General features: G+C 41.3%; 1 protein-coding gene across 2 annotated transcripts; it reads right to left on the minus strand.

The window, feature by feature from the left end:
• Window positions 1-5,074: 5,074 nt before the first annotated feature.
• On the minus strand, window positions 5,075-19,207 carry CHRNA6 (cholinergic receptor nicotinic alpha 6 subunit). 2 transcript variants are annotated; one of them, XM_037812934.1, is made up of 6 exons: window positions 18,839-19,207; window positions 16,907-17,046; window positions 9,471-9,515; window positions 8,548-8,657; window positions 7,474-8,452; window positions 5,075-6,011 (listed from the first exon to the last, which is right to left on the minus strand). In XM_037812934.1, the coding sequence occupies exons 1-6, from the start codon at window positions 18,912-18,914 to the stop codon at window positions 5,880-5,882; spliced, it is 1,482 nt and encodes a 493-aa protein (XP_037668862.1). In that variant the 5' UTR covers window positions 18,915-19,207; the 3' UTR covers window positions 5,075-5,879. The 2 variants fall into 2 exon arrangements, with proteins under 2 accessions (XP_037668862.1, XP_037668863.1); XM_037812935.1 differs by lacking the exon at window positions 9,471-9,515.
• Window positions 19,208-25,706: the final 6,499 nt, after the last annotated feature.

Consider the following 25,706-nt stretch of genomic DNA (forward strand, 5'->3'; position numbering starts at 1 on the left):
AACACAAACACACAGATATTGATGACGAAAGTCATGATCAACAGAATTTCCAGTCAAGCATTCTAAGAGTAAAAAATCAATTAACAGGGCATAAGGCAAGATGACGGCATAGAGAGGAATGGAATCTAAGTAGTCCCCCTGGAACAACTACAAAAAACCAGAAACAACTAGTAAATAATCCAGAATAACTGCAGGGGGACAAATGAGACCATCCACTCATCATACACCAACCTGAATTGGGAGGAATGCCTGAGAACACAGCATAAAATCTGTAAGTAAAACCTGTGGATCCAAGTTGTGAGACCCCCTCTCCCATAGCCCCAGCTGCAAAGCCTCGTGGTGCCAGAGAGAAGCTCTCCCCCAGCAAGCGAATATAGCTCAGCTGAGCTCCAACTGGGTTTTTAAGCAGCGAGTGTGAACTGCTCACTACAGGTACGCACCCCCCAAAAACAGACAGAGGTTTTGGGTGACGACTGACCTTGGAGAGCCAGAGGGTGGCCTTGGACTAGGTCTGAAGGGGACTATCTCTTTCTTTTTCGGCTCAGTGGAGAAAGCCCCAGTCATATTCAGTTTCCAGGGCTGTGACTTGAGGAAGGGTGGAGACAGCACAAGCAGAGAGCAAGACCACTGAAATGCTAATGACCTCCACCTGAGGGGTCTCTCTTCTCTAGGAGGAAAGGGGTGGGGCCCTTTCCATTCAGAACCAGACCCCAGAGCCTGGGGGAACACGGCCATACCTCCTCACACCAGTCAAGAATTCTAGGCTAACAGGCATCACCTGCTGGGCAGAAAAGCACAGTGACCTGAGGCATCAAAGGGTGGAGCAATTTTCTAAGACACACCCGCAGGGAAACCAGATACTGAATATTTCTTCCCTCTGGGATCTGAGCCTGTTCTGGTCTGGGAAAACCTGATTTGGATAACCAAGGAAACCATGCCTAGACAACAGAAAATTACAACCTACACTAAGAAAAACAAAGTTACAGCCCAGTCAAAGGAACAAACGTACACTTCAACTGAGATACAGGAATTTAAACAACTAATGCTAAATCAATTAAAAAAGTTTAGAGAAGATATTGCAAAAGAGATAGAGGCTGTAAAGGAAACACTGGGCATATATACGGCAGAAATCAAAAGTTCAAAAAAACAACTAGTAGAATCTATGGAAATGAAAGGCACAACACAAGAGATGAAAGACACAATGGAAACATACAACAGCAGATCTCGAGGCAGAAGAAAACACTCAGGAACTGGAGAACAAAACACCTGAAAGCCTACATGCAAAGGAGCAGATGGAGAAAAGAATGAAAAAATATGAGCAATGTCTCCGGAAACTCAAGGATGAAACAAAGTACAATAATGTACATATCATTGGTGTCCCAGAAGGAGAAGAGAAGGGAAACGGGGTAGAAGCAATAATAGAGGAAATAATTAATGAAAATTTCCCATCTCTTATGAAAGACATAAAATTACAGATCCAAGAAGCACAGCGTACTCCAAACAGAAGAGATATGAATAGGCCTACGCCAAGACACTTAATAATCAGATTATCAAATGTCAAAGACAAAGAGAGAATCCTGAAAGCAGCAAGAAAAAGGTGATCCATTACATATAAAGGAAGCTTAATAAGACTATGTGCGGATCTCTCAGCAGAAACCATGGAGGCAAGAAGGAAGTTGTGTGATATATTTAAGATACTGAAAGAGAAAAACTGCCAACCAAAAATCCTATATCCAGCAAAGCTGTCCTTCAAATATGAGGGAGAGCTCAAAATATTTTCTGACAAACAGACAATGAGAGACTTTGTGAACAAGACACCTGCCCTACAGGAAATACTAAAGGGAGCACTACAGGGTGATAGAAGACAGGAGTGCATGGTTTGGAACACAGTTTTGGGAGATGGTATCACAACAATGTAAGTACACTGAACAAAGGTAACTATGAATACCGTTGAGAGAGGAAGGTGGGGAGCATGTGAGACACCACAAGAAAGGAGGAAAGATAAAGACTGGGACTGTGTAACTTGGTGAAATCTAGAGTATTCAACAATTGTGATAAAATATACAAATATGTTCTTTTACGAGGGAGAACAAGCAAATGTCAACCTTGCAAGGTGTTAAAAATGGGGAGGCACTGGGGGAGGGATGCAATGAGCATAAACTAGAGACTGTAACTAATAGAATCATTGTATTGTGCTTCGTTTAATGTAACAAAGGTGATATACCAAGGTAAATGCAGATAAGCGGGGGGGATAGGGGAGGCATGTTAGACACTTGACATTGGTGGTATTGTCTGATTTTTTATTCTACTTTGATTTAAGGTTATTTTTCCTTTTGCTGCTTCCTAGCTGTCATTTTTTTTCCTCTTTCTTTTGCCTCTCTACCTTCTTTGACTCTCCCTCCTGCCTTGTGGAAGAAATGTAGATGCCCTTATATAGATAGTGGTGAAGGTGGTGAACACATAAATGTATGACCATACAGAGAACCATCGATTATTTACTTGGGATGGAATGTATGGTGAGTGAACAAAACCATATTAAAAAAAAAAAAAAAACAGGTTGATGACAAAACCTCGAGGGCAATATACTGGGTGAAATAAGCCAGACACATGGGGATAGTTATTGCAGGGTCTCACTGGTAGGAACTGGTTATGGTGTATGGACTCACGGACATGAAATATGAGGTACTAAGATATGGGACGAGGCTTAGAATGGGGAGTGGTTGCTTAGTATGAGCAGAATGTTCAATTAGGATGAACTTAAATGTTTGGAAATGAACAGGGGTGTTGGTAGCAAGATGTGAGAATAACTAACAGTGCCGAACGGTGTGTGAGTGAGGTGGAAAGGGGAAGCTCAGAGTCATATATGTCACCAGAAGGAGAGTTGGAGGTCGAAAGATGGAATGTATAAAACTGAATCCTGTGTTGGGCAATGTCCATGATCAACTATACAAATACTAGAAATTGCTTCCATGAACCAGAACAAATGTATGACAATACAATTAGAGGTTAATAATAGAGGGGCATGTGGGGAAGAACTGTATACCTGTTGCAAACTATATACTACAGTTAGTAGTATTTCAACATTTTTTCATAAACAGTAACAAATGTACTGTACCAATACTACAAGTCAACAATTGAGGGGGGTTGGTTGGGGATAGGGGAGGATTAGAGTTTCCTTTCCTTTTTTTCTTTTTTCATCTTTCACTTTGTTTCTTGTCTGGAGTAGTGAAGAGTTTCTAAAAATTGAACAAAAATTAAGTGTGATGGATGCACAGCTGTATGAGGGTACCCAGGGGCAAGTGATCGTACACTTTGGATCTTTGGATAATTGTATGGTATCTGAACAATCTCAATAAAAATGAAAAAAAAATCTTAATTCTTTGTTTTACTCTCTTCATGAACTGTTACAGATTTTCAATCCATGCACCCTTTTGTTATGAACAAATACTGACTTCTGTTTTTTTCAAATACTTATTTCACTTCTTTTAAACGTGTTGTTAGTTTTGTTTACTTGTGGGTACAAAACCCTCCCTCCCCTCTGGATCTATAAGCAAGATCTGGAAGTGTGGGTTGGGAAGTCTGAGGTATACCCAAGTATGAGACAGTGTTAAGGAGTCAGGAGGGGGTTTCCTTGCCCCCGGGGTGGGAGCACACTCGTCCTACCTTCCTGCGACAGAGGTCTTGAAAGCCTTTTTTTAAAGTTTTGACTCTGTGGTCTTTTACCCACAAAATATAGCATAAAATCCTACAATCTCTTTTATTTAGTTCTTGTATATAAATTTTTCCCCTAGACCTTAAAAAAAAAAAGCAGCCTCCAGCCCTCTATAAAGATAAGAAGATAAAATATAGGTTACTGCAATCACAAATGTGAGAGGTGTTGTCTAATGAGGCACCTGGCTAGCCTGTGTCCCCAGTTCTTGGGAGAGACACTCTAAATCCTCAGAGAGAAGTGGCTTTGTTTTTCATGGTGGCATCCCCCTGCCACCACATCTGATAGTTTATCTAAGGAGGTGACCCAGGGCAGGGAGGGCCACCTCAGTAGTCTCGGGGTGGAGGCTGCCCACCCCAAAAGATCAACTGTGTGATTAGAGGGTTGAGGCTTTGAGCCATGTGGTCTCAGCCTGACTCCAGGGAGGGGAGGAGGGCTGGAGACTGAGTTCCACATGTGGGCACTGGTTCAGTCAGCTGAGCCTATGTATTGAAACCTCAATAAAACCCCTGGACACTGAAGCTAGGGTGAGAGGCTACCAGAAGCTTCACATTTGGGGACCTTCCCTGACCTTGCCTTACACATCTCTTTCTTTGGCTGGCTCTGATCTGTATGCTTTTGCTATCATAAAGCTGTTATTAAAAGTACAGCACTTTCCTAAGTTCTGTGAGTCGTTCTAGTGAATTACCGAGCCTGAGGAGGTAGTGGGGACTCCCAAATCTGTAGCCAGTTGGTCAGAAGTGAGGGTGCCCCTGGGAACCCCTGACCTTGCGGCTGGTGTCTGAAGAGAGCCGTCCTGGGGAGGACCATGCCCTTAACTTGTGAAGTTTATCCCAACTCCAGTACTTAGTGTCAGAAATCATTGCAGAGGGGGTAAAAATAATTTAAAACAGGGTAATTCCAATTAAAGACCTCTGCCTGCTGTACTACAGAGTGCTTATGATCCAGTAGAAAAAAGGAAGAATTTACAATGTGATAATAGAAATTATGGTATGTCAACACAACAGAAACTGTGCAATCTTAAAAAGTATGTTTCAAATCTAGTAACAATGGGCAAATGTTGCTGACATGTTGTGAGAAGAAAGCACAGTAGAAAATTGAAAGGTAAAATTGAAATGTAAAATTATGTGTGCATATTGACAAAGACCAGAAGGGAAAAGGCAAATGTGGAATTAGTTCCTGGGTTAGGGTAGATTTATTTTGTTCCTGCTTTCAAATTATTATAACAATATTTCTACAACAAGTAAGAGGATAAACTAGGGTGGAATAGAACAGAATTCCCAAGGTTCTCCCTCTCAGAAAAAAAAAATTGCCCCACAAAGGTACAAGATCATAATTTCTTATGAAAAAAAACAACTTTATTTTCAGTCTTGCCTACAATGAACAAATGGAAACCATTAACAAGGAAAGGCCAGAAGGACACCTTCTCTCGACCCATAGCCAAGGTTGCTTCAGGTTTACCTGGAGCCACCCCACCAGGTTCTCTCGTTTTGTGGCATTCCCCAAATGATGCCTGAGACTGCAGCTCTTCGTATATGAGTTTTCCTAAAAAGCTGTGAGTGTGTGAGGACGGAACTATTTCTATACTCGTGTGCTGGGTTCCCACTCAAGACCCTCGTCAGATGAACGCTAATTAAGATAGACCCTGACTACCAATCAATGATCAACAAAATGCTGCCGTGTGTGAGCTGCATCACGGAGACGTGCACAGGAGAGCAAGGGCACAACAGTCCACAAGTGTTGCTAAAACATCAGCAAGGTCCCAGTTGGATTTCCCTCGCCCCTGGCGTGTGTCACTGTGTGGCTGAGCAGCCTAAACGGGAGGCAAGACCGAGGCTCTTTTTTGGTGCAGCTCGATGCTGATCACAGGGCTCATTCCCTTCCTTGGAAGCCTAACGTGTACAGACAAGGGAAGTAGGGCCTGACACACTCAGCCTGTGGGGGGTGCCAGCTCTTTGCTCCAGCATTAAAACCGCCTTCAGGCACTCCCCGTGCTACATGAGGGCACACCTGTTCCTAAGCTAAAGGAAAGTCCTCTTTTTCCCATCTTGTCATTGGCTACAGTGGATGGGGGACTTGGATGGGAAGGTTTATGTCCCTTCCTTTATGGCAGGGAACACAGAACAAATGTAGCATCTGTAAGTTTCTGAAGATAAAAGGAAAATATATTTTAAGATTTTCCCATGTTCCACAGCAGTGGCTGCATGAATAGCCCCACAGTTCCAAACACACAAACAATGATAAATACCCAAAGAAATACTCTGTCCACCACCATGGCCACGTATTTCCAGTCATCTTCTACCTGAAATGCAAAAAGTCAAAGCAATATTTTAAAGTCAAAACCAGAGGAGACATGCTCTGCTTCATATATAAGCTGCTTCTTTTTCAAACAAGATTTCCCTGGCATTTTAAAAACAAATAGATTGGTATTATGTTGGTTAACCTACGTGCCCCTACCTAGCACATGTAAGAAATTTTGTTTTGTCTGATGAGGAGTGGATGTGTGCCCCCATCAGTGTCTCTTGAAGCTGGCCACAGAGCATGCAGAAGACCTAAATAATTCATGATTCCGTGGGTCAAAAAAGACCTTTCCTAACTGCAAGAAATAGTTGCTCAGGTAGCTCAACTCTTGTCATTTGCCCCTTGGCAAGTCTGGGAAACGGATTTGTATCAGTGACATAGAATGGGGGTTTGAAAGGGTGTTAGGACTTGGATTTGATCCAGGATCCCCTTATCACAACAGACAGCCCTCCAGTCTTCAAAGTGATGCTGGTTGTGAAGAATTCATAGCATTTCTCACATCCTTCCAGTTTCCAACTTCTAACCTTCTTGCTAAAGTCTCTGCAATTAAGTCTTAAGGGCCATACCTGGTGGCGTTAAATTAATAGTGACTCCCTCCTAGATTTTATGAAGATGTCATCATGAATATGAGTTTTTCTTGGCTTTCCTGTCCTGTGATGCATCCCCCCTGCCCCATTTGTGTGACAGATATTCAGGGCATCTTCCCCTGGATCAACAGGGTGGATTTTAGGTCTCGCGATATGCCTTCATGAGGAGCTAAGGATGCTGGGAGCTGCAATCTGAGGTCAAACACAGATACCTGGCAAGACTTTTCAGAAGCCCTCAGCTAGTCATCCTCATGGTATGGAAACTAGCCATGATTTTCTTGAGCTTTCTCTTTGTGGGAAAGAAGATAGTCCATGCTGCTATAGTTAGACTCAAAGAAGTAGGAGGAGAAGATGGTACTGAGAGATAATGCTAAAAATATCTTTGAGGCTCATTCAATCAGCACCTAAATCCCTCTCATTTAGGTGATTTAGGGATTCGAACAGCCAGAAGCCTCACTGCCACCTACCCACAGCTCTCAGACTGCAGGCTGCTCTGCAGTCATTTCCCTTTCCCCTCTAGAGACAGCTTTTCCGTTTCCATCCTTCTATCTGCCACCTTTGTGCAATGGCTCTTGGTTTCATTAACCAACGTTGCCCTTAATGCTTATTTTAACCAGATATCACTCCAGTTAAACTTTCTGGAGGTAAAGATTTCCTCTGGTACTACACATAATCTTGCTTATCCTACCCTACTCCAAAGTATGGGCCTGCAGGCCATGCATAATTGCATATTTACTAAAGCTGGATCTCAGAGTAACATTACCTGACTGCCACTTGTAAACAGAGCTCTCACATTAAGAACCAGCCATGTCTACAAAGTGCTTGTAGGCCTGCTAAGGGTGAAAGCTGGGCAGGCTAAAGGAGACATGCATTTACCTCTTTGGTTTCATTTTTATTCTTCATGTTATCTGCTATGAATTGAACACTATTAATCACATCTTCAACTTCAGGCGAGTTCTCCAAATTTTTGGTCATCCACTGTGAAGGCTGATGACTCAATCTTCTCTTGCTGGTAGCAAGATCACTTGATTTATTACAGTGACAGCATTCTTTAAGAAGTTTAGGCTCTCCCCGGTTAGCAAACTTGACTTTGGCAGGCTTACTGGAGATGCCCTTGGGGTTTCTATCAGAACTTGTCTTCTTCATCTTGTCCAGAGGCCTCCTCATCATTAGGATCTGGGGTAACAACTGGAGGAAAACCGTCTTCACCCACTCAGGCATGGTGTGTGTTGTTGGGGTGCGATAGTGTATGTTCAATACAAAGACGGTCACCACAATGGACAAGGTGACAAAGATCATGGTGAATAGCAGGTACTCGCCCACGAGTGGGATCACAAGAGATGTGGACGGGATGGTTTCTGTGATTACCAGCAAAAACACAGTCAGGGAAAGCAGAACTGAAATGCAAAGTGTTACTTTTTCACCACAGTCAGAAGGAAGATAAAAGACCAAAACAGTCAGAAATGAAATAAAGAGGCAGGGGATAATCAGATTAATGGTATAAAACATCGGCAATCTTCTAATGTAAAAAGAATAGGTTATATCTGTGTATATCTCTTCACAGCAGTTATATTTTATGTCATGCTTATAGCCAGAAGCATCAACAATTTCCCATTCACTGTTTTCCCAAAAATCATTCATATCCACTTTAGATCCAATGATTAGAAGATCAACTTTAGCTTTATCGTATGTCCAGGAACCAAATTTCAGGGAACAATTTTGATGATCAAAAGGGAAAAAGGTGATATCCATAGGACAGGAGCTCTTAAAAATAGCTGGTGGAGTCCAGGTAATCATGCCATCATACTTAAGAAGAGCCTTTGTCTTGCCTTCAACTTGGAAGTCACCAACAGCACTGCCAAGTAAATCAGATACCATTAGTAACTCCCTCTTAGCTCTTGGCCAGCATGTGTCAAAAACAATTTTGGAAAGAGACAATGACACCCATACTTGTTATAGAGCACAATGTCAGGCTTCCAAATCTTATCTGCAGGAACACGAAGAGTCTCAATGCCATCGTAGTCCATTGGATCCCAGCGCAATTTATAATCATTCCAGATCTAAAGGAAATAGCATTTACTTAAAACAATTTCTTGGTAACTTTTTTTCAATATGAGTTCTATATGGTCCAATGGGTTATTTTGAAAAAAAAATCCTTATGTTATTTGTATTCAGTTGAAATTGAATGAGTTTTCAAGAGCATATTGGTTTGCATCCAAAGTTGAAGATAAAGTCTTTGGGGTGATTTGGGAAAATATTTAATCAGCTAATTATCTATTATTAATTAGCTAGCCAAGGTTACAGGCTCAACTTCCATGTTCCATGGACAAGACTCAAACTGGAGTAGCAATCCATTTCTAATATTAAAATGAGAGTTCAAGTGTATGATGATGAATTTGTTACAAAATCTGTAAAATATTAAGACAGAAAGGAAGAGATGGCATGACTGAAAAAAAACAGCTGGTGGGACTCAAACCTACATGCTCATGAACTCAGCTACTGCCTTTGCTAGACCTGGTACTGCAGGGATCAAAGAGTGGGCAAACGTCTGACTCTGGAGCTCAAGTTACAGAAAAAAATAGGAGACTTGAGAGCAAAAACCAGAAACGACAGAAGTTTCTGTCAGAGAGACTTTGTCCCTACATTTTTGCACTTGGAAGCTTGCATCAAACCTGCTGTTACCAGAGCTGAACTTTAAGCTTTGGTGAGGACAAGCTGGAGATGGAAAGAGGACAAGCTGGGGATGGAAAGATGGTGAGGACAAGTTGGAGATGGAAAGAGGGAATGCTAGTGAATTTCATTCACTAGATGTTATTAAGCTGACACATGGGCAACACAGTTCAAAGAGAGGGATATGTGCTGTTGACACATACATGACGCAGCCACAAATTGGTTTCCATGATCTGGTTTACTTCATCCTGGGGAGAAGAAATAATATTTTTAGGCTCAAATGCACTTAGTAATAGAGGTGAGTCTTAGTGAAGAAATTACAGCTAAAAACAGCCAAATCTAAAATATTCATGCTAATGGAGGAAAGCAAGAAGAGTAGAAAGACAATACATAAAAAGCCTTTAGTATGCACCGAAATACAATACTTCCACATCTGGTCCCAAACCTGTTGACTGAAAGGGAACATGGCTTCAAGACTGTCTTTGAAAGATGGGTTAAGTCTCACCTTTTCTGGGAAGGCTTTCCTGATCACCTGAGCCCATAATTGTTTCTGATTCCATGAACGGAGAGAAAGAAGAGAAGAAAGAGAGTGGGAAAAGAGAAGAGAGAAAGGAGGGGAAATATTGAGACGGCTATGGGTATCTAGACCCGGTTCACCATCCCTGTTGTCTTCTTCCCAACTCCCAAAAATCCTTCCTTTTTCAACTACGCTTCTGGACTCACTAGGCTCCGAGTCCTGAGCCCATATGCCCCAGAATTCCATCTTAAAATGTCAGCCCCAGCTCACTATGGAATTTTACAGCTAGAATTTGCCACTCAGCCCACATTGTATCCTCCGCTTCCACCCAATCCACCTCTGATTGCTTCAATCATTCATTCCACAAATATTTATTTACTACCTATTATATGCTTTATAAATGCTGGTGATACAGCAGTAAATAGGACTGAAAAAGTTCCTGCCTTCCTGGGTCTTAGATATTAGTTGAGGATACAAAAATTAATAATATATACACAATATAATGTTAGATGGTGATAAGTGCTATGAAGAAAGATAGAAGGATAGAGTAGTACATATGTTTGCATGCACACACACATACACATCGATTTTAGATAGGATGGTCAAAGTCAGTTTCTCTCAGGAGGTGATGTATAAGCAAATACCTAAATGACCTAAAGAGAGTCACGGTGTTACCTGCAGGAAGAGCATTCCAGGCCAGTATCCCAAATATAATGAGTTCCTAGGCAACCACCAACTCTCAGTGGGAAAGCTAATGCAGACATACCCAGAACTTCAGAACCAGACTCCCCAGCTTATAACATAACAGACTGGGGCTATTGATAGTTACCCAGTGAGTAACTATCAGTGAGTTCCAAAACCTACTCAGCCAACCTTGCTTCCCAAGACACAAAAGATACTCCAGGGTAAAGGAGCTCATCGTGGCAAAAGGAATTTGGCTGGGGCTCAGAATCCAGACTGCCCTGGTTTACGAAGCCTCTCGCTAGTCCTTCACTTGCCCCACCCCATTCTCCTTGCTCCCTTTCCTAGAAGACTCACTAGCCAACTGGAGACCATGCCAAACTTCCTACTTCATATGGGTTTGTGTCAACTCACGGTAAGCCCCAGGGCTTACAAGAGGTCAGCAAAATAGGGCTACATTCATGGTTTTCTATTCAGCAGGGGAAGCAAAGTGGGCTGTACTTGTCCACTGGCCAAGCAGTCCATGTCTTTATAATTACCCAAGCCTCAGGTTGGCTCCTGGTTATGAGAGGATCACCTTTTCAACCACAGATTGTAGTATGTCAACAACTCCACCAGCTGTCACTTAAGAATGGACTGGCTCTGTGGTCTCAGTTCCAGGAAAGCCTCAGAGGTAATTGGCATAAAGTCCCTGATCATCCAAAACCACATCTTCTCTGAACTAGTATGCTGTGTTCAGAGAATCAAAATCTGCTGGCCATACCTTCCTGGCAATATCCCTGTCTCCCCACCCGCACTTGCACAGGCTGATGAAGCTCTATATAGTGAAGCTCCATGGTGGGGGGACCTGCTCTGTGATGGTGTGGTTCTCCATCCAATTCCAGACCACATCGATGACTGTAGGCCCTACTGTAAGACCCATAACAGCACCTTGCCTTCCTGGAACCATTACCCTGTGCGTATTTCTTGGGGAAAAAAAATTAGTTAACACCCAGGCTGCATTAAATTGAATAATGATTTCAAATCAACTCGTTTCTGGAGCAGCACAACAGACTCAGAGAATCATATCAGAAAGGCCAGGTGGGCTGCATTATGCACGGGCTTTAAGTTTGTAGTTTCAGATATGCCAGGCCATCAAAAACATGGGGCAGGGGCTTTTCCCTGGATCCCTATAGGGAGACAGTAGTTATGCTCCTACACTGGAAGATCATTCACCCAGAAAACTTCATGGCCAAGGTCATTCTGCTTGGGCAGCAACAGACACCTCCAAGTAGAACTCTCTGCAGCTCTAAGGGCATCCTGGGGGCTCAGACCTGGAGGCTTTCTAGAAGAGAGTGGTGATTGTGCATTCTAGCTGTACCCCATCATAGAACCATCCCCATAACTCACAGCGGCTAAGTGAAGACCATGAATATGGTCCACAGGGACTTGTGGTGACCCCACATGAGAAGCAATAGCCTCCAATAAACCAACACTGGGGAAGTCTATGCCTAGGCTAAATATCAACTTGAGGAACTTAGAGATAATTGAAGCTCTTCCTGGGTCCCCAAAGGACTTCTGGATTTAGCTACCCTGTATTTTACTTCTGACCTAACTCCATGGAATGTATCTAAAACTAATTTGGTGGTTGCAGACATCCTTATGAAGATGGTACACAGCGTCTTCAAAACTGGGCCCCCATTCACACAAGTCACTGCAAATATGTCTTCTGCGTCCACTGATGTTCACCTGACTTCCACCTGTGGTCCTATGGCAGAAAATGCTAATTGGTCACCCAATATTTATTTTCCCACTTTCCTGGGAAACAATGTACCCAGCTAAATTGAAACTATATTCCCTGAGACTTCTGGTCTGGACAAGGTGATCCAAGTATACGCTTTTTACGAGAAACTCACTTCAAATGCAATGACAGAGAGAGAACCTAAGATGGCGGCTAGGTGAGACAGGGCAAAAAAACACCTCCGTGAAAAATACTAGATAAAAGCCAGAAAGTGACCCAGGACACCAGTTCCCAGTGATGCACCAGCCAGACAAGGTCTGCTAAATCCACAGGGACCATGTACTTGGTGAAACCAGGAGTCTGCATTCTGAAACGAGTGAGTGAGCCGGCTGAAAGTCCGGCAGCCACACTGCAGTGTGGGGAAACTGTGGGTTGGCATTTGGGGACAGACTAGTTCCTTTAAAAAAAAAAAAAAACCCGGGAGCGCTGCAGTTAAGACAGTGAGAACCACGCAGTGAAGCACAGCAGGAGTGGACTGTGCCAACGTCTCGGAGTCTGGTGTGGAGGATAGCCCGCTGCTGATTGTCTCAGGGCTGGGGGGACAGAGGGGAACCAAAAGGAGAAAGAAACAACGCCCCTTGCAGCCATCTCCCCAGCAGATGGGGGACGCTCCTGCCCGGGCCGACCCACAGCCCAGAGCCGCGCTAAGAAACCCAGTGTGATGGGGAGTTTTTCCCGCAGCACCGTGCACACACCACAATATCAGCCATAGTCAGTGGCCTTTGGTGCGCCCACAGCTGGTTGTCCTGGAGCTGGGAAGGCAGAGCTGTGCGAGGAGGGGGAGATTAACATGCCCCATTCAGCCATCTTTGCAGCAGGCTGGGAGTGCCCCTGCACAGCCCAGTGGCCCAGGGCTTCCCTGGTAGGCCGGCACACACTTGTGACGTAGCATGGCCTTCCCTTGGCAGAGGTCCTGGAAGAGCACAGCTGAGAGGGGGCACCCGCTCGGAAATTCCAGGGACCCTATGCAAATGCCGGGGGCTTGTGGGTCAGCGGCAGAGACAATCTGTGGCAAGACTGAAATGAAGGCTTAGACCCTTGCAACAGCCTTAAATCTCCGGGAACCACTGGGAGGTTTGATTATTAAAGCTGTCCTGCCTCCCTAACCACCCAGACACATGCCCCACATTCAGGGCGGACAGCACCAACAACACACCCAAACTTAGTGCACCAACTGAACCCCACAAGAATCAGATCCCTACACAACACAAAGACAAAGTTGGGGAGAACTGACTTGAGGGGAATGGGAGACTCGCAGATGCCATCTGCTGGTTAGTTAGAGAAAGTGTACGCCACCAAGCTGTAGATCTGACAAATTAGAGATCGGTATTTTTTATATCCAGAAAGAACCCTATCAAGTAAAGCAAATGCCAAGAGGCCAAAAACAACAGAAAATCTTAAAGCATATGATAAAACCAGATGATATGGAGAACCCAAACCCAAACACCCAAATCAAAAGAACAGAAGAGACACAGTACTTGGCGCAATTAATCAAAGAATTAAGGACAAACAATGAGAGCATGGCACAGGATATAAAAGACATAAAGAAGAACCTAGAAGAGCATAAAAAATAAATTGCAAGAGTAAATAAAAAAAATAGAAGATCTTATGGAAATAAAAGAAACGGTTGGCCAAATTAAAAAGACATTGGATACTCATAATACAAGATTAGAGGAAGTTGAGCAATGACTCAGTGTCCTCGAGGACCACAGAATGGAAAATGAAAGAACAAAAGAAAGAATGGGGAAAAAATTGAAAAAAATCAAAATGGATTTCAGGGATATGGTAGATAAAATAAACGTACAAATTTAAGACTCATTGGTGTCCCAGAAGGGGAAGAGAAGGGAAAAGGTCTAGAAAGAGTATTCAAAGAAATTGTTGGAGAAAATTTCCCAAACCTTCTACACAATATAAATACACAAAGCATAAATGTCCAGCAAACTCCAAATAGAATAAATCCAAATAAACCCACTCCAAGACATATTCTGATCAGACTGTCAAATACTGAAGAGAAGGAGCAAGTTCTGAAAGCAGCAAGAGAAAAGCAATTCACCACATACAAAGGAAACAACATAAGACTAAGTAATGACTACTCAGTGGCCACCATGGAGGCGAGAAGGCAGTGACATGATATATTTAAAATTCTGAGAGAGAAAAATTTCCAACCAAGAATACTTTATCCAGCAAAACTCTCCTTCAAATTTGAGGGAGAGCTTAAATTTTTCACAAACAAATGCTGAGAGATTTTGCTAATGAAAGTCCTGCCCTACTTCAGATACTAAAGAGAGCCCTACTGACAGAGAAACAAAGAAAGGAGAGAGAGAGAAATTTAACAGACATGTATAGAACATTACATCCCAAATCACCAGGACACAAATTCTTCTTTAGTGATCACTGATTTTTCTCCAGAATAGACCATATGCTGGGACATAAAACAAGCCTCAATAAATTTTTTTAAAAAATTGAATTTATTCAAAGCACATTCTCTGACCACAAGGGAATACATCTGGAAGTCAATAACCAAATGCAATGACATAGGTAAGTTGAAAGTAAAAGGATGGAAAAAAAAATACCAGATAAACCAGGCAAACATTAATTTTTAAAAAGCAGGACAATGCATTAGAGCATCATTCAGAAATAAAAGGAAAGAAAGTACTGATACATGCTACAACATGGATGACCCTCAAAAACATTCTAAAGCATTTATCCCAGAGAAGTGAATACTTATGTTCACCCCAAAAACAGTACATGAATATTTAGCTTTCCTTATAATAGCCCCAAACTGCAATCAGCCCAGTTGTCCTGCAACAAACTGCAGTACATAAATACCATGGAACAATACTCAGCAACAAAAAGGAATGAACTATTGATACATGCAACAACTTGAATGACTCTTCAGGGAATTAAAATGAGTTAAAAAAAAAATCCCAAAAAGTTACATATTTTGATTCCATTTATATAACATTCTTGAAATGACAAAATTTTAGAAATGGAGGACAGAGTGATGGTTGCTATTGGGGAAACTGGGCAAAGCGTAACAGGAATCTGTCTCTACTATTTCTTACCACTGCATGTGACCCTACAGTTACCTCAATAAAAATATCAGTTTTAAAAACTGCATTGCCATGTAGGTGGGAGAAATCTGGCTTTTTTTTTTTTTTTTTGAACTTCCATTCTGGGTCAGAAGCTGGATGACCACAAGCTGAACCCTTAAAGTTGATAGACGTCATCCACCATCTGCACTTCTCTGGGATAAATGCTTTAGCATGTTTTTGAGGGTCATCCATGTTGTAGCATGTACCAGTACTTCATTTCCTTTTTTTTCTGAATGATATTCTAATGCATTGTCCTGCTTTGTAAAAATTAATGTTTGCATGGTATATCTGGTATATCTTTTTCCATCCTTTTACTTTCAACTTACCTATGTCATTGCATTTGGTTATTGACTTCTATTTGTATTCCTTTATGGAGTGTGGCCTGTGATTCACCATTCTCTGCTCTGATAGATCCATGGAGATCCAGACCTTTCCATGGTGGCCAGCGCCAGTGAGCCAGGGTAAGGAAACAGCACATCCCGTAGGAAAAGCTAGACTCAAACCAGGGTCAGCTTAGTCCACTGTGGGGCACGGACTTGAGAAACAAGGTGGACTCCAACTTCACATCTGTAAGTAAGGTCTTTCCCCAAGAATACCTAGAGAAGGCACTGCCACTTCACCATGGACAAGGCCTGGAAGGAAGGAGAGAGACAAACAAGCTCCTTCCCTACTCATAGTCTACTAAGGCTAAGATGAAAGGGGCCGCCTCCTCCTAAGTGCTATAGTCTCAAGAACTTTCTATAAGGATGCTTCAGATTTTCCTTACTTCCTGAGCCTGCCCGTTCCTGGAATTTGGTCCAGGCCCTTAGCCTCAGGCCAGTCCTGCTCCTTCCCATGCCCAGCCCTGGAGCCCACAGCTGGGCTCTGCACCAGAGCCCCAGGCCCACTATCCCCTGGCCCAGCAACAAGGGAGTGAAGAGTACCCAGAAGTCCAGTCCTAATTGCCCTTGAACATGGTAGCAAGAAATTAAAATAAGATCTTCAAATCAGTACCCTATGTTTTTTCAGGATTCATATATGCAAGAGAGTGACTTTTTCCTTTCTTATATAACATAGCAGACTTACGAAGCAATTCTTTTTCTATGGAGCAAAAAGAGAATAAGCTTTGGAGTTGGACCAGCCTGGGTTTAAAATCCCAGTTCCATTTTCTTTTTCAGTTGTATGACCTTGGGGAAGTTACTTAACTGAGCTTTCATTTCCTCGGTTGTAAAATGCAGATAAGGATAGCTACTAAGTATAGACAGTGTCTGGCTTATAAAAGATGCATAATGAAGTTGGCTCCCTTTGTATTCTCCTCCCAACTTTCACTTCCTTGTTTTATAAACTGGTTTCAAAAGAGGTTCCATTAAAATGCTTCCTAACTGTTACAGCACACTAAGACTGCTAATGTTACCGCATCACTGGGGAAACTATCTCCCTCCCAAGGCAGAGGGAGTGTGTAGGTTTTCATTTGTCTGTTTGCATTTTTTGATTCCCTTATTTATCACAAGCAAAAAGTGCACGAGCATTTGGGATTATTCTGATCCCTCAGAGTCCGGGAGTCCTTGCAGATACAATAGCACTTACCACGTTGGCCAGCTGGGTGATGGCCACTTCAAAATGCACTGTGACAGAATCAGAAACATTTTTCACTGGCCTGATGAACTGGTTATAACGAGAAAACAGTTTGTGAAAGAGTCTCTCCTCAGACGCACAGCCCGCACAGCCTGCATTGGCCAAACAGAGGGAAGAGTTAGAGAAGCAGAGGATGCTATCAGGTGGGGCTGGTTCCAGGCGTGCTTCAGTCACCAGGGACCAAGGGGAATGTGGTCATGCAGCCAACCGAGCATCCTGTCCCTGCTATCTGTCACTTGTACGAGCTTCAGCTGGTGCCCCCTTCACACGCATTGCTGCTTCTTGAGCTGTCACCTGAGGAAGTCACCTCACTTCTCTGAGCCTCCACCTTTCAATCAGAGATAATAATAATGCCTACATCTCAGGACGAGTGTGAGGAGCACATAAAATAATGTTGATAGCACTTTTTAAAGTATTTTTAACTCTAAAGCACCACAAACGTAAAGGGATAGATACGAGGGCTCGCATTTTTGCTTATGTCCTTGAGTGTATGTCATAATTGTACTGAGCAGACTAGAATTCTTTCAGTAAGTAAGGAAAAGTCCTGCCCTTTCTTGTCCAAAAAACTGGTCCCACTGACCACTGTTTCCAAAACCAGCAAGGTGCTTAGCTGGAGAACCTTCACAAAGCAAACTGAAATGGCAAACTGAAATAGCCAATAATTTCATTAAGGCATAAACAAGCTATACTTCTTTTTAAAATCAACTTTGAAATTCAATTATTTTGTAGATTTATGAGAATGCAAAGTTTCAATGCAAATTTACTCAAACATTCTTTAAAGGAATCAAAATTGATTCTTAAATAACAGCATTTTCAGTGATTAAATTCTAGACAATAGTTCAATGCATATCTCGGTATTTTTTCAAGAATGCATTTAAAGTAGGTTATTTACCTTCATTTGACATACTTCATTTGCATTAAAGCCCCCTCTACATTTTCCCCTATAAAGTTAAAATTTGACACCTGAAATATTGTTCCACAAATTTCCCAAATTGATTAATACATTGAAAGAAAAATAATTAAAGGGATTGAAAAGCTCATCAGGAGAAAAAGAATGAAAGGAAAGCTGTTAGAGTACTAAATAAAATAGTTGCTTGACAAATGCTTTTGGAAACACTGGGGTTTCAGCAAGAAAGAATTTTTTAAAATGTAAAATATCATTCTTGACATTATAATTAATAACGATAAAAATACTTCTACATAAAAGACACTGGATTAAAAAAATGCTCCCCATCACCCATTTTTCTTCCCCTTTGAGACCTTTTAGAAAAACCTTTCAAGAGTATTGAAGAGCAAGTCCTCTGTAAACCTAACAGAACATAGAAATGTGGTTTTGTTCAGCAGAGCCAGCAGTTGTCCATTTCTAAGTCTTAATTTTTAAAATGAATGCTCTTACTCTCACTCTTAAGACACATTTCAGCATAGTAATATGACATGCTTCCCCCAAAAAGATGATTACCTCCAAAATGGAAGGATTTATAGATTGAAAAATAGCATCAAGTAACAAAGAAATCACCGTTTTGAAAAAATATTAAATACAACTGTAAATAAATAAGTTGAATATATGCATAGCAGAGATGAATAGAAAACCACATCATTCTTATTATTACCACTTTAATTGGAAAAAGAAAGTAAAATATTTTACAGTATATTCCACTGTCCCTCACCTTCCCCCCAAAAAATCACCTTACATCTCAAACCTAGCACAACAAAACAAAGCCAAGAAACATATTTATTAGCAGTTTTAACAGTGATGGTTCCTATGCAGACAATTGACACATTTACGCAGAGCATATTTCATATCTGCTCATTTTAAGCACAACTAGAAAAGAAAATACACATAACTAAAAAAGGAATATGAGATAAAGCAGAAATAAAACCTACCTTTAAGGAAATATATAAATATATACAACCAGAGATACAAAGCAAAGAGAAGGAATCCCTCCTTGCTGGTCAGCATGATTAAAACACACTTTGATTTCTTTTCCTAGGCAAAGGATTGTGGAAAACAAAGAGCTATCAGATAGCTGCATGCACCAGAGCTTTAAATCATCAGAGTTCCCCTGCAATCCGTTTGTGTCTTCTGTGAAATAAAAACACTCACAAAACATACACAGTTATTCCCAGTAGCAGAGACTGAGGCAGGCATAAAGGGCAAATAAAAAAAGGACTCAATCTGATGTCAGATGAGTCATCATATTTCCTGTCACCCTGGATCTCTTTTCGTGCAAGAATAGTGGAGAAAATTAGGGAGGGAAGCGGGGCAGGCCGGAAGAGAGGGAGGTAGGAAAACATTTCCAGAGCTTAACAGGTCCTTCTGTAGTACAGTCTCAACCCCAGTCCTTAGGGGAATACACTGACACTTACTGAGCTCCAACTATAGGCAAGTCATATGCTAGGTCCCAAAGATTAACTGAGCATTCTCATTTACCCAGGCTTAACCAGAAAATCCTTGTTAGAAAACCTTCTAAAATATGAGTCTACATTCCTGTCCTTGTAAGCGCAGTTTAGAGAGAATAGAATTAAATTGTTTTTTTGCTGACTTCCAGGGCTTCCAGTGCCTTGTTTCTCTAAGTGTTAGTGATCACCATCCACAATTGGAGATTATATGTAGATTGGAGAGGAATGGGTTCTGAACTCCGATTCCTACCTGGATGTTTTTTAGTTTATTTAAACATCCTTGTCATCAGTTGATTTTTCTTGTAATTTTCTTCTTTCCTCTTTAAGTTTAGTGCCAATAGGATTCTGATTACTTGGGCCTTCTAATCAGATTTTGGTGCTAGTTAAAGAGAGAATTGGCCCCAAAAACGATCTCTGAGGGCCTCCCATTAAAACATTCTATAATATCACCACAAATACAGCACAATTTGCAAATGCACATAGTTCAGACAAATGACTTCCTTTGACATCCTTGGCCTCACGTCTTGAGCAAACAAAAGGGATTTATTTAGAACCATCCTTAGTCCAGGCACTGGCTGAGCGCTTTCGATATGCATCTCAAGGTGGTACTCACACTCTCCCCTTAGCAGATGGGTGTTTGTCCTTTGCAGAAACATCATAGAGCAATTTGGAAAAAATCTAGGGAAATATAAAAAAAAAGAGTCTGAACAACACTGTGGCAGCCCCTGGCCTGAACAAAACAAGCCTTCAGACCTTGGTGCACAGCGTCTGCGTGACCTAAGCAGCTAATGTTTAACCTATCATCTTTGTAAGCCAATAAAGAGGAAAAGGGTAAACTGTAACTTTAAAGGGGAAGTAAGCAGGAGGTGAGAAACTCTTGGTCTCAGGAAAGAGCAAGAATGTTAATCTAGTCTACCTGCTTCCTGGCCCCCAAGTGCTATCACTCTTGTGGTTATTTACAAAGCCCCATCCTGTAAGTCTTTCCTTCCTGCACCACCCCCATGTCACAGGATGCTCTCCCACCCTTAGGAATGTCTTTGTCTTAAACCCTTATAACTGGCTTGCCATCCTCTTTTAATCGCGCAGCCAACTTCCCTGCAAAAGTGGTACCCGCCCGGCAAGAAAAAAGCCATTTGATTTCTGCTGATTTCTGCCTCCCTGTGAGAAAGCCCCAAATAAAGTTCATGTCTCAGAAAATGCTTGGCGTCTTCTTTGATCTTTTGACTGGCAAAGCCCCCTCGAGCTGTGACAACACTGAAATCTGCGATGGATAAAACACCACCTCACATCACACTCCCTTGTTTAAAAAGTAAAACCCAAATCAGATTTTCTGTTCCCTGAAGCACCAACACCCTCCCAACCAGCTCCTTTGCTCAGAAAATGTATTAAGCCTGCTTACCTCTGGGTGGTCGGAAGATTAAACTCACTAACAAATCCTTTCATCTCTCCCTACACAATTTTACATGTACTTTCCACTTACTCTTTTACCACTACATCTACATAACACAACTAAGATACTCTTGGAGCCTGAACTTGTGGGAAGGAAATATTTCTAAATACTTATAAAGGAAATGCCTTCTCCCACTCGAAGAAAATGTTTAAATGATGTCCCACCGTCAGAAAAATGTTTTCTAATTGAATTATGGATTCATATAGGCTGCTTCAAATATTTTTAGAAATTGCTGAGATAGAAGTTATACACAAATACACACAAAAAAAGTATGAGTACACTTTCAAACAGTAAAAAAAAAAACACTTTTTTAAATTCCGGAAACAAAAGAATTAAGGATGTTATGTCTCCTGACATTACCTGTTATGGCTTCATGTTTGTATTCTAATAATTTGTTTTTGTTCAGCTGTCTTACTAAACCAGCCGAAAGTGTAGAGCATTGCCCGTGGCTTAGTGAGGTGGAAAGTGTGAAGGGAGGTGAGGAAAGTACACATAGTTCTGGGCAGAGAGAGGTGAAGGGTACAGTAGAGAATAACTATAGCTGGTTTTATAAACTTTTCCCTGGATCTTTCATCAGTCACTCTACACTCTCCCTTTTTAAAAATCAAATTCTAAAGAGCTAATATGTTAGGAAACTGGTAGGCTTCATAGAGAGTAATTGTTGTGTTTCTTTTTTGTTTTTATCCGTAGAAGCTACCTTCAATTTGGAGGTTTTCTGAAGAAATAACATTTTTTAGTATGAAACTTTCATATTAAAATTATTTTAAACTTTTCCCTCCTATATGCTAAGTTAAATCCATTGGCTTGTTCTGATCCCAAAATAAAGGAGACTACTTGACACATTTATATAAAATTGGTTATTATGTTCTTGTTTGAAGTTTGGGGGGTTTTGGCATAGAAGCTGCACGAATGAACATTTTGTTGACCTTTCTCCAACTGTCAGTTCTCTTTAAACTCAAAATGAGAAGACTGTTTCATTTTCCCTAAAGAAATGTAAAGGAACTAACTCTTAAAACATGTATTATTTATAAATCCACCACAGCAAAAAAACATCAATAATTTAATGATCCCATATGCTTGTGCTTTTTTTTTAATAACTGCTGTTTTCAACTCTCACACGTTCAATGGCCCGCATCAGTAGCAGTTCACATCCACCACACTTGACATTTCCCACACAGGAAAAGCAAAACAGCAGTAGGGAAAGTAATAAATGAAATGCTAATTCCAGACCACAAAGAAACTTTGAATAAATAGCTAATGATAAGAAAGGTGCAAATTAATCCTACAATGCCCACCTTTGGTCTACCTAATCTTTAAGAAAAAGGAAGAATCTGAGAACCTGAGGTGAGGTAAAGCAGTGAAAGAAAGTCATATCTATGTTAAAAATGTAAGACTGAATAATAACTTTACCTATCTCTGTGCACTTACTATATGCCATCACCATGCTACATCCTTCACATTTTCTCTTTTAATCCTCACAGCAACTGTATGAAGCAAGACTCAATTTTGTCAGTGAGGATATCAACACTCAGGGAGGTTAAGTAACCTGCTTAAAGGTCCATCATGTAGACCCAACATCGTGGGATGGAGAACATCTTCTTGACCAAAAGGGGGATGTGAAATGAAATGAAATAAGCTTCAGTGGCTGAGAGTTTCCAAAAGGAGCCAAGAGGTCACACTGGTGGGCACTCTTATGCACCATGTAGATAATCCTTCTTAGGTTCTAATGACTTAGAATAGCTAGCAGTAAATACCTGAAACTATCACATTGCCAACCAGGACCACTGAATCCTGAAGATGATAGTGTAAAAATGCAGCTTATGAGGGGTGACAATGTGACTGGGAAAGCCATATGGACCACACTCCCCTTTGTCCAGTGTATGGATGGAGGAGTAGAAAAATGAGGGGGGAAAAAAAAGGCACCCAGTGTTCTTTTTCACTTTAATTGTTCTTTTTCATTTTTTTATTCTTATTATTTTTGTGTGTGTGGTAATGAAAATGTTCAAAAATTAATTTTGATGATGAATGCACAACTATATAGTAGTACTGTGAACAACTGATTGTATGCTTTGTATGACTGCATGGTATGTGAATATATCTCAATAAAATTGAATTTAAAAAAAAAAAGGTCCATCATGGCCAGTAAAGGGCTCAATTAGGATTTAAATCCAGGCCTGTCTGAATATCAACTAATGCTTTACCTTAAAGTTATAGTACTAAAGTGCTTTTAGGTCTATGAATACTTTATAAATTCAATATATTTTTATAGGTTTATTATTGAAGTGAGCCATGGTTAACACCATCTTCATGATCAGTAACCGTGGATCCCTTGGTCCTGCTCTGTATAAGAAGAGAGAGCCAAGGATCCTTTTTAAATGGAGTTAAGTGGTAGACAGAGGGCCGGACAGAAGTGAAACCCGTGAGATGCCCTGGTTAGGGCACAGGCTGACCTCAGGAAGGTTCAGACCTTGGAGGAGTAGCAATCACAGCGCAGGGAAGGCTCTGGGGGTGCTGTGGCCGGGTGCGCCATGACCGTAACGAGCCCAAGCACTGGTGGAGGGCACAGTGGGCCATGCTCTTCCGGCCACAATAATTGCCACCGAGGTTTTGGTCATTATGTAACTTCCCTCCATCATTTTCACTTCAATAAATTGGCAGCACTTCTCTCTTGGTCCTTCAAGGTGAAAGGCAATGTGCTTATAAATCTCCTGAAAGGAAGAATCAATTCAAAATTACCATTGTCCTAGAACCAGTGGATATGGTCATAAAATTTATTTCACTACAGTAGACTGAGCTCTGCAATTGTAAGTGGGAATAACAGTCCCATCTCACAGGACTGTGGTGAAGATTTAATTAGAAAATGCATATCATAGCTACTGAAATGCAGCAGGGGTGATAATGCAGTGATTTTCTTTTCCCAGACAGCACTGTTTAATGTATAGAACAACTGACTTTGGGAACCAATGGCGAGGTTCAGCAAGTATGACTACTTTCATATAAAATGATAATGGACTTTTTGTTCTTTTGAAGAAGAAATATTGAAAACATGCCCATAAGATGGTTCTCAAAGTTTAGTGTGCATTAGAAGCAATTGGGACCGGCACTCACATAAGATCAGATTCCCTTAGAAATTCTAATTCAGTAGCTCTAGGGTGGAACCCTGGAAACTGCATTTTTAAAAAAACTACGGAGCTGCCCCACTGTGAGGGCAGCCATTGCTCCAACCTGCCCCGACAAGAGCAGCAGCCCCTATTGTTTCAAATCGCCCCTGTGGGTGCAGCAGTGGAGACTTAAGGAGCGGTGCTTCCTCAGAGCTGCGGTGGACAGTTGGTGGAAGGGCTGCATTTGCTGAGCAGGCCAAGAAAGCTCAGCTTTGGGGAGCCGTGCAAGATCTTGGTGTCCTGTCTGAGGACACTGTGGAGCCAATGTGCACCCCCACGTGGGTCTGTTTCACGTAGGAAAGACCGATTTGAGAAAGTCTTCTCCTGCGTGCCCCTCCAGAATATTCTGTCCAGGAAAAAGCAGCTTGAGAGAAGAAAAGAGTGTAAAGAAACTATAGATGTGAAAGTCTCAGGCAAAGGCTTAAACAACCCAAGAGAGGGAGGTCTGTAACCTGGGAAACAGAGGGGACAACCAAACTCCTGTAATGGGGAAACTCCAAAACAACTAACAAGCCTTAGGCAAGACAGAGAAAACCCTGCATGCTGCATTCACCTTGGGCAGACCTTGATGGGAGAGCTGAAGCTCAAGAAAATCTCTGTCTCTTCACTAGCTGGTGACAAAATCAAGAGACAGACATCTCAGGGAATAAATCCCAGAGTTAACATTTTAAAATACTAAAATGTACCACGTGCAACAAAAGAGTACAGACAAACAAAGAAACAGGACATGATGGCCCATTCACAGGAAGAGGATAAAAATCCAGAAAACACAAACGAAGAAGTCCAGAATGTGGACATACTGAACAAAGCCTTTTTAAAAATGACCTTAAAAATGCTCAAGGAAATGAAAGAAAACACAGAGAAAGAACTAAAGGATATCAGGAAAACAATGAATGATCAATATGAGAATTTTAGTAAAGAGAGAGAAATTTTTAAAAGGAACTAAACAGAACTAATGGAGTTGAAGACCACAAAGACTGAAATGAAAAAGTCTCAGGAGGGTTTCAAGAGCAGAAGAAAGAATCAGTGAACTCAAAGACAAGACACTTGAAATGAGTCAGGATGAGGAACAGAAACTTTTATCGGATACATGGTTTCGAAACATGTTCTCTCATTGTGTTGGTTGTTGCTTTACTTTCATGGTGAAATTCTTTGAGGCACAAAAGTTTTAATTCGAGGAGACTCAGATTTACCTATTTTTTCTTTTGTTGCTTGTGCTTTGGGTGTCAAGTCTAAGAAATCATTGCCTAACACAAGGTCCTGAAGATGCTTCCCTATGTTTTCTGCTCGGAGTTTGATAGTTCTGGCTCTTATATTTAGTCTTTGATACATTCTGAGTTGATTTTTGTATATGTTGTGAGGTAGTGGTCCTCCTTCATTTTGCAAATGGAGATCCAGTTTTCCCAGCACCATTTGTGTATTGATAAAGGTTTAATATCCAGAATATAAAAAGAAATCCTTCAATTTAACAACAAAAGGCAAACAACCCAATTTTAAAAAATGGGCAAAAGATTTGAATAGATATTTCTCCAAAGAAAATATACAAATGGCCAGAAAGCACATGAAAAGATGCTCAACATCAGTAGCCATCAAAACCACAATGAGATACTATTTCACACCCATCAGAATGGCTAAAAAAAAAAAAAAAAGGAAAATACCAAGGGTTGGAGTGGACGCAGAGAAATAGAAACATTCATTGTTGGTGGCAATGTTAAAATGGTGCAGTCACTTGGGAGGCAGT

Source organism: Choloepus didactylus, chromosome 20, assembly GCF_015220235.1.
Source record: "Choloepus didactylus isolate mChoDid1 chromosome 20, mChoDid1.pri, whole genome shotgun sequence".
Taxonomy (NCBI): domain Eukaryota; kingdom Metazoa; phylum Chordata; class Mammalia; order Pilosa; family Megalonychidae; genus Choloepus; species Choloepus didactylus.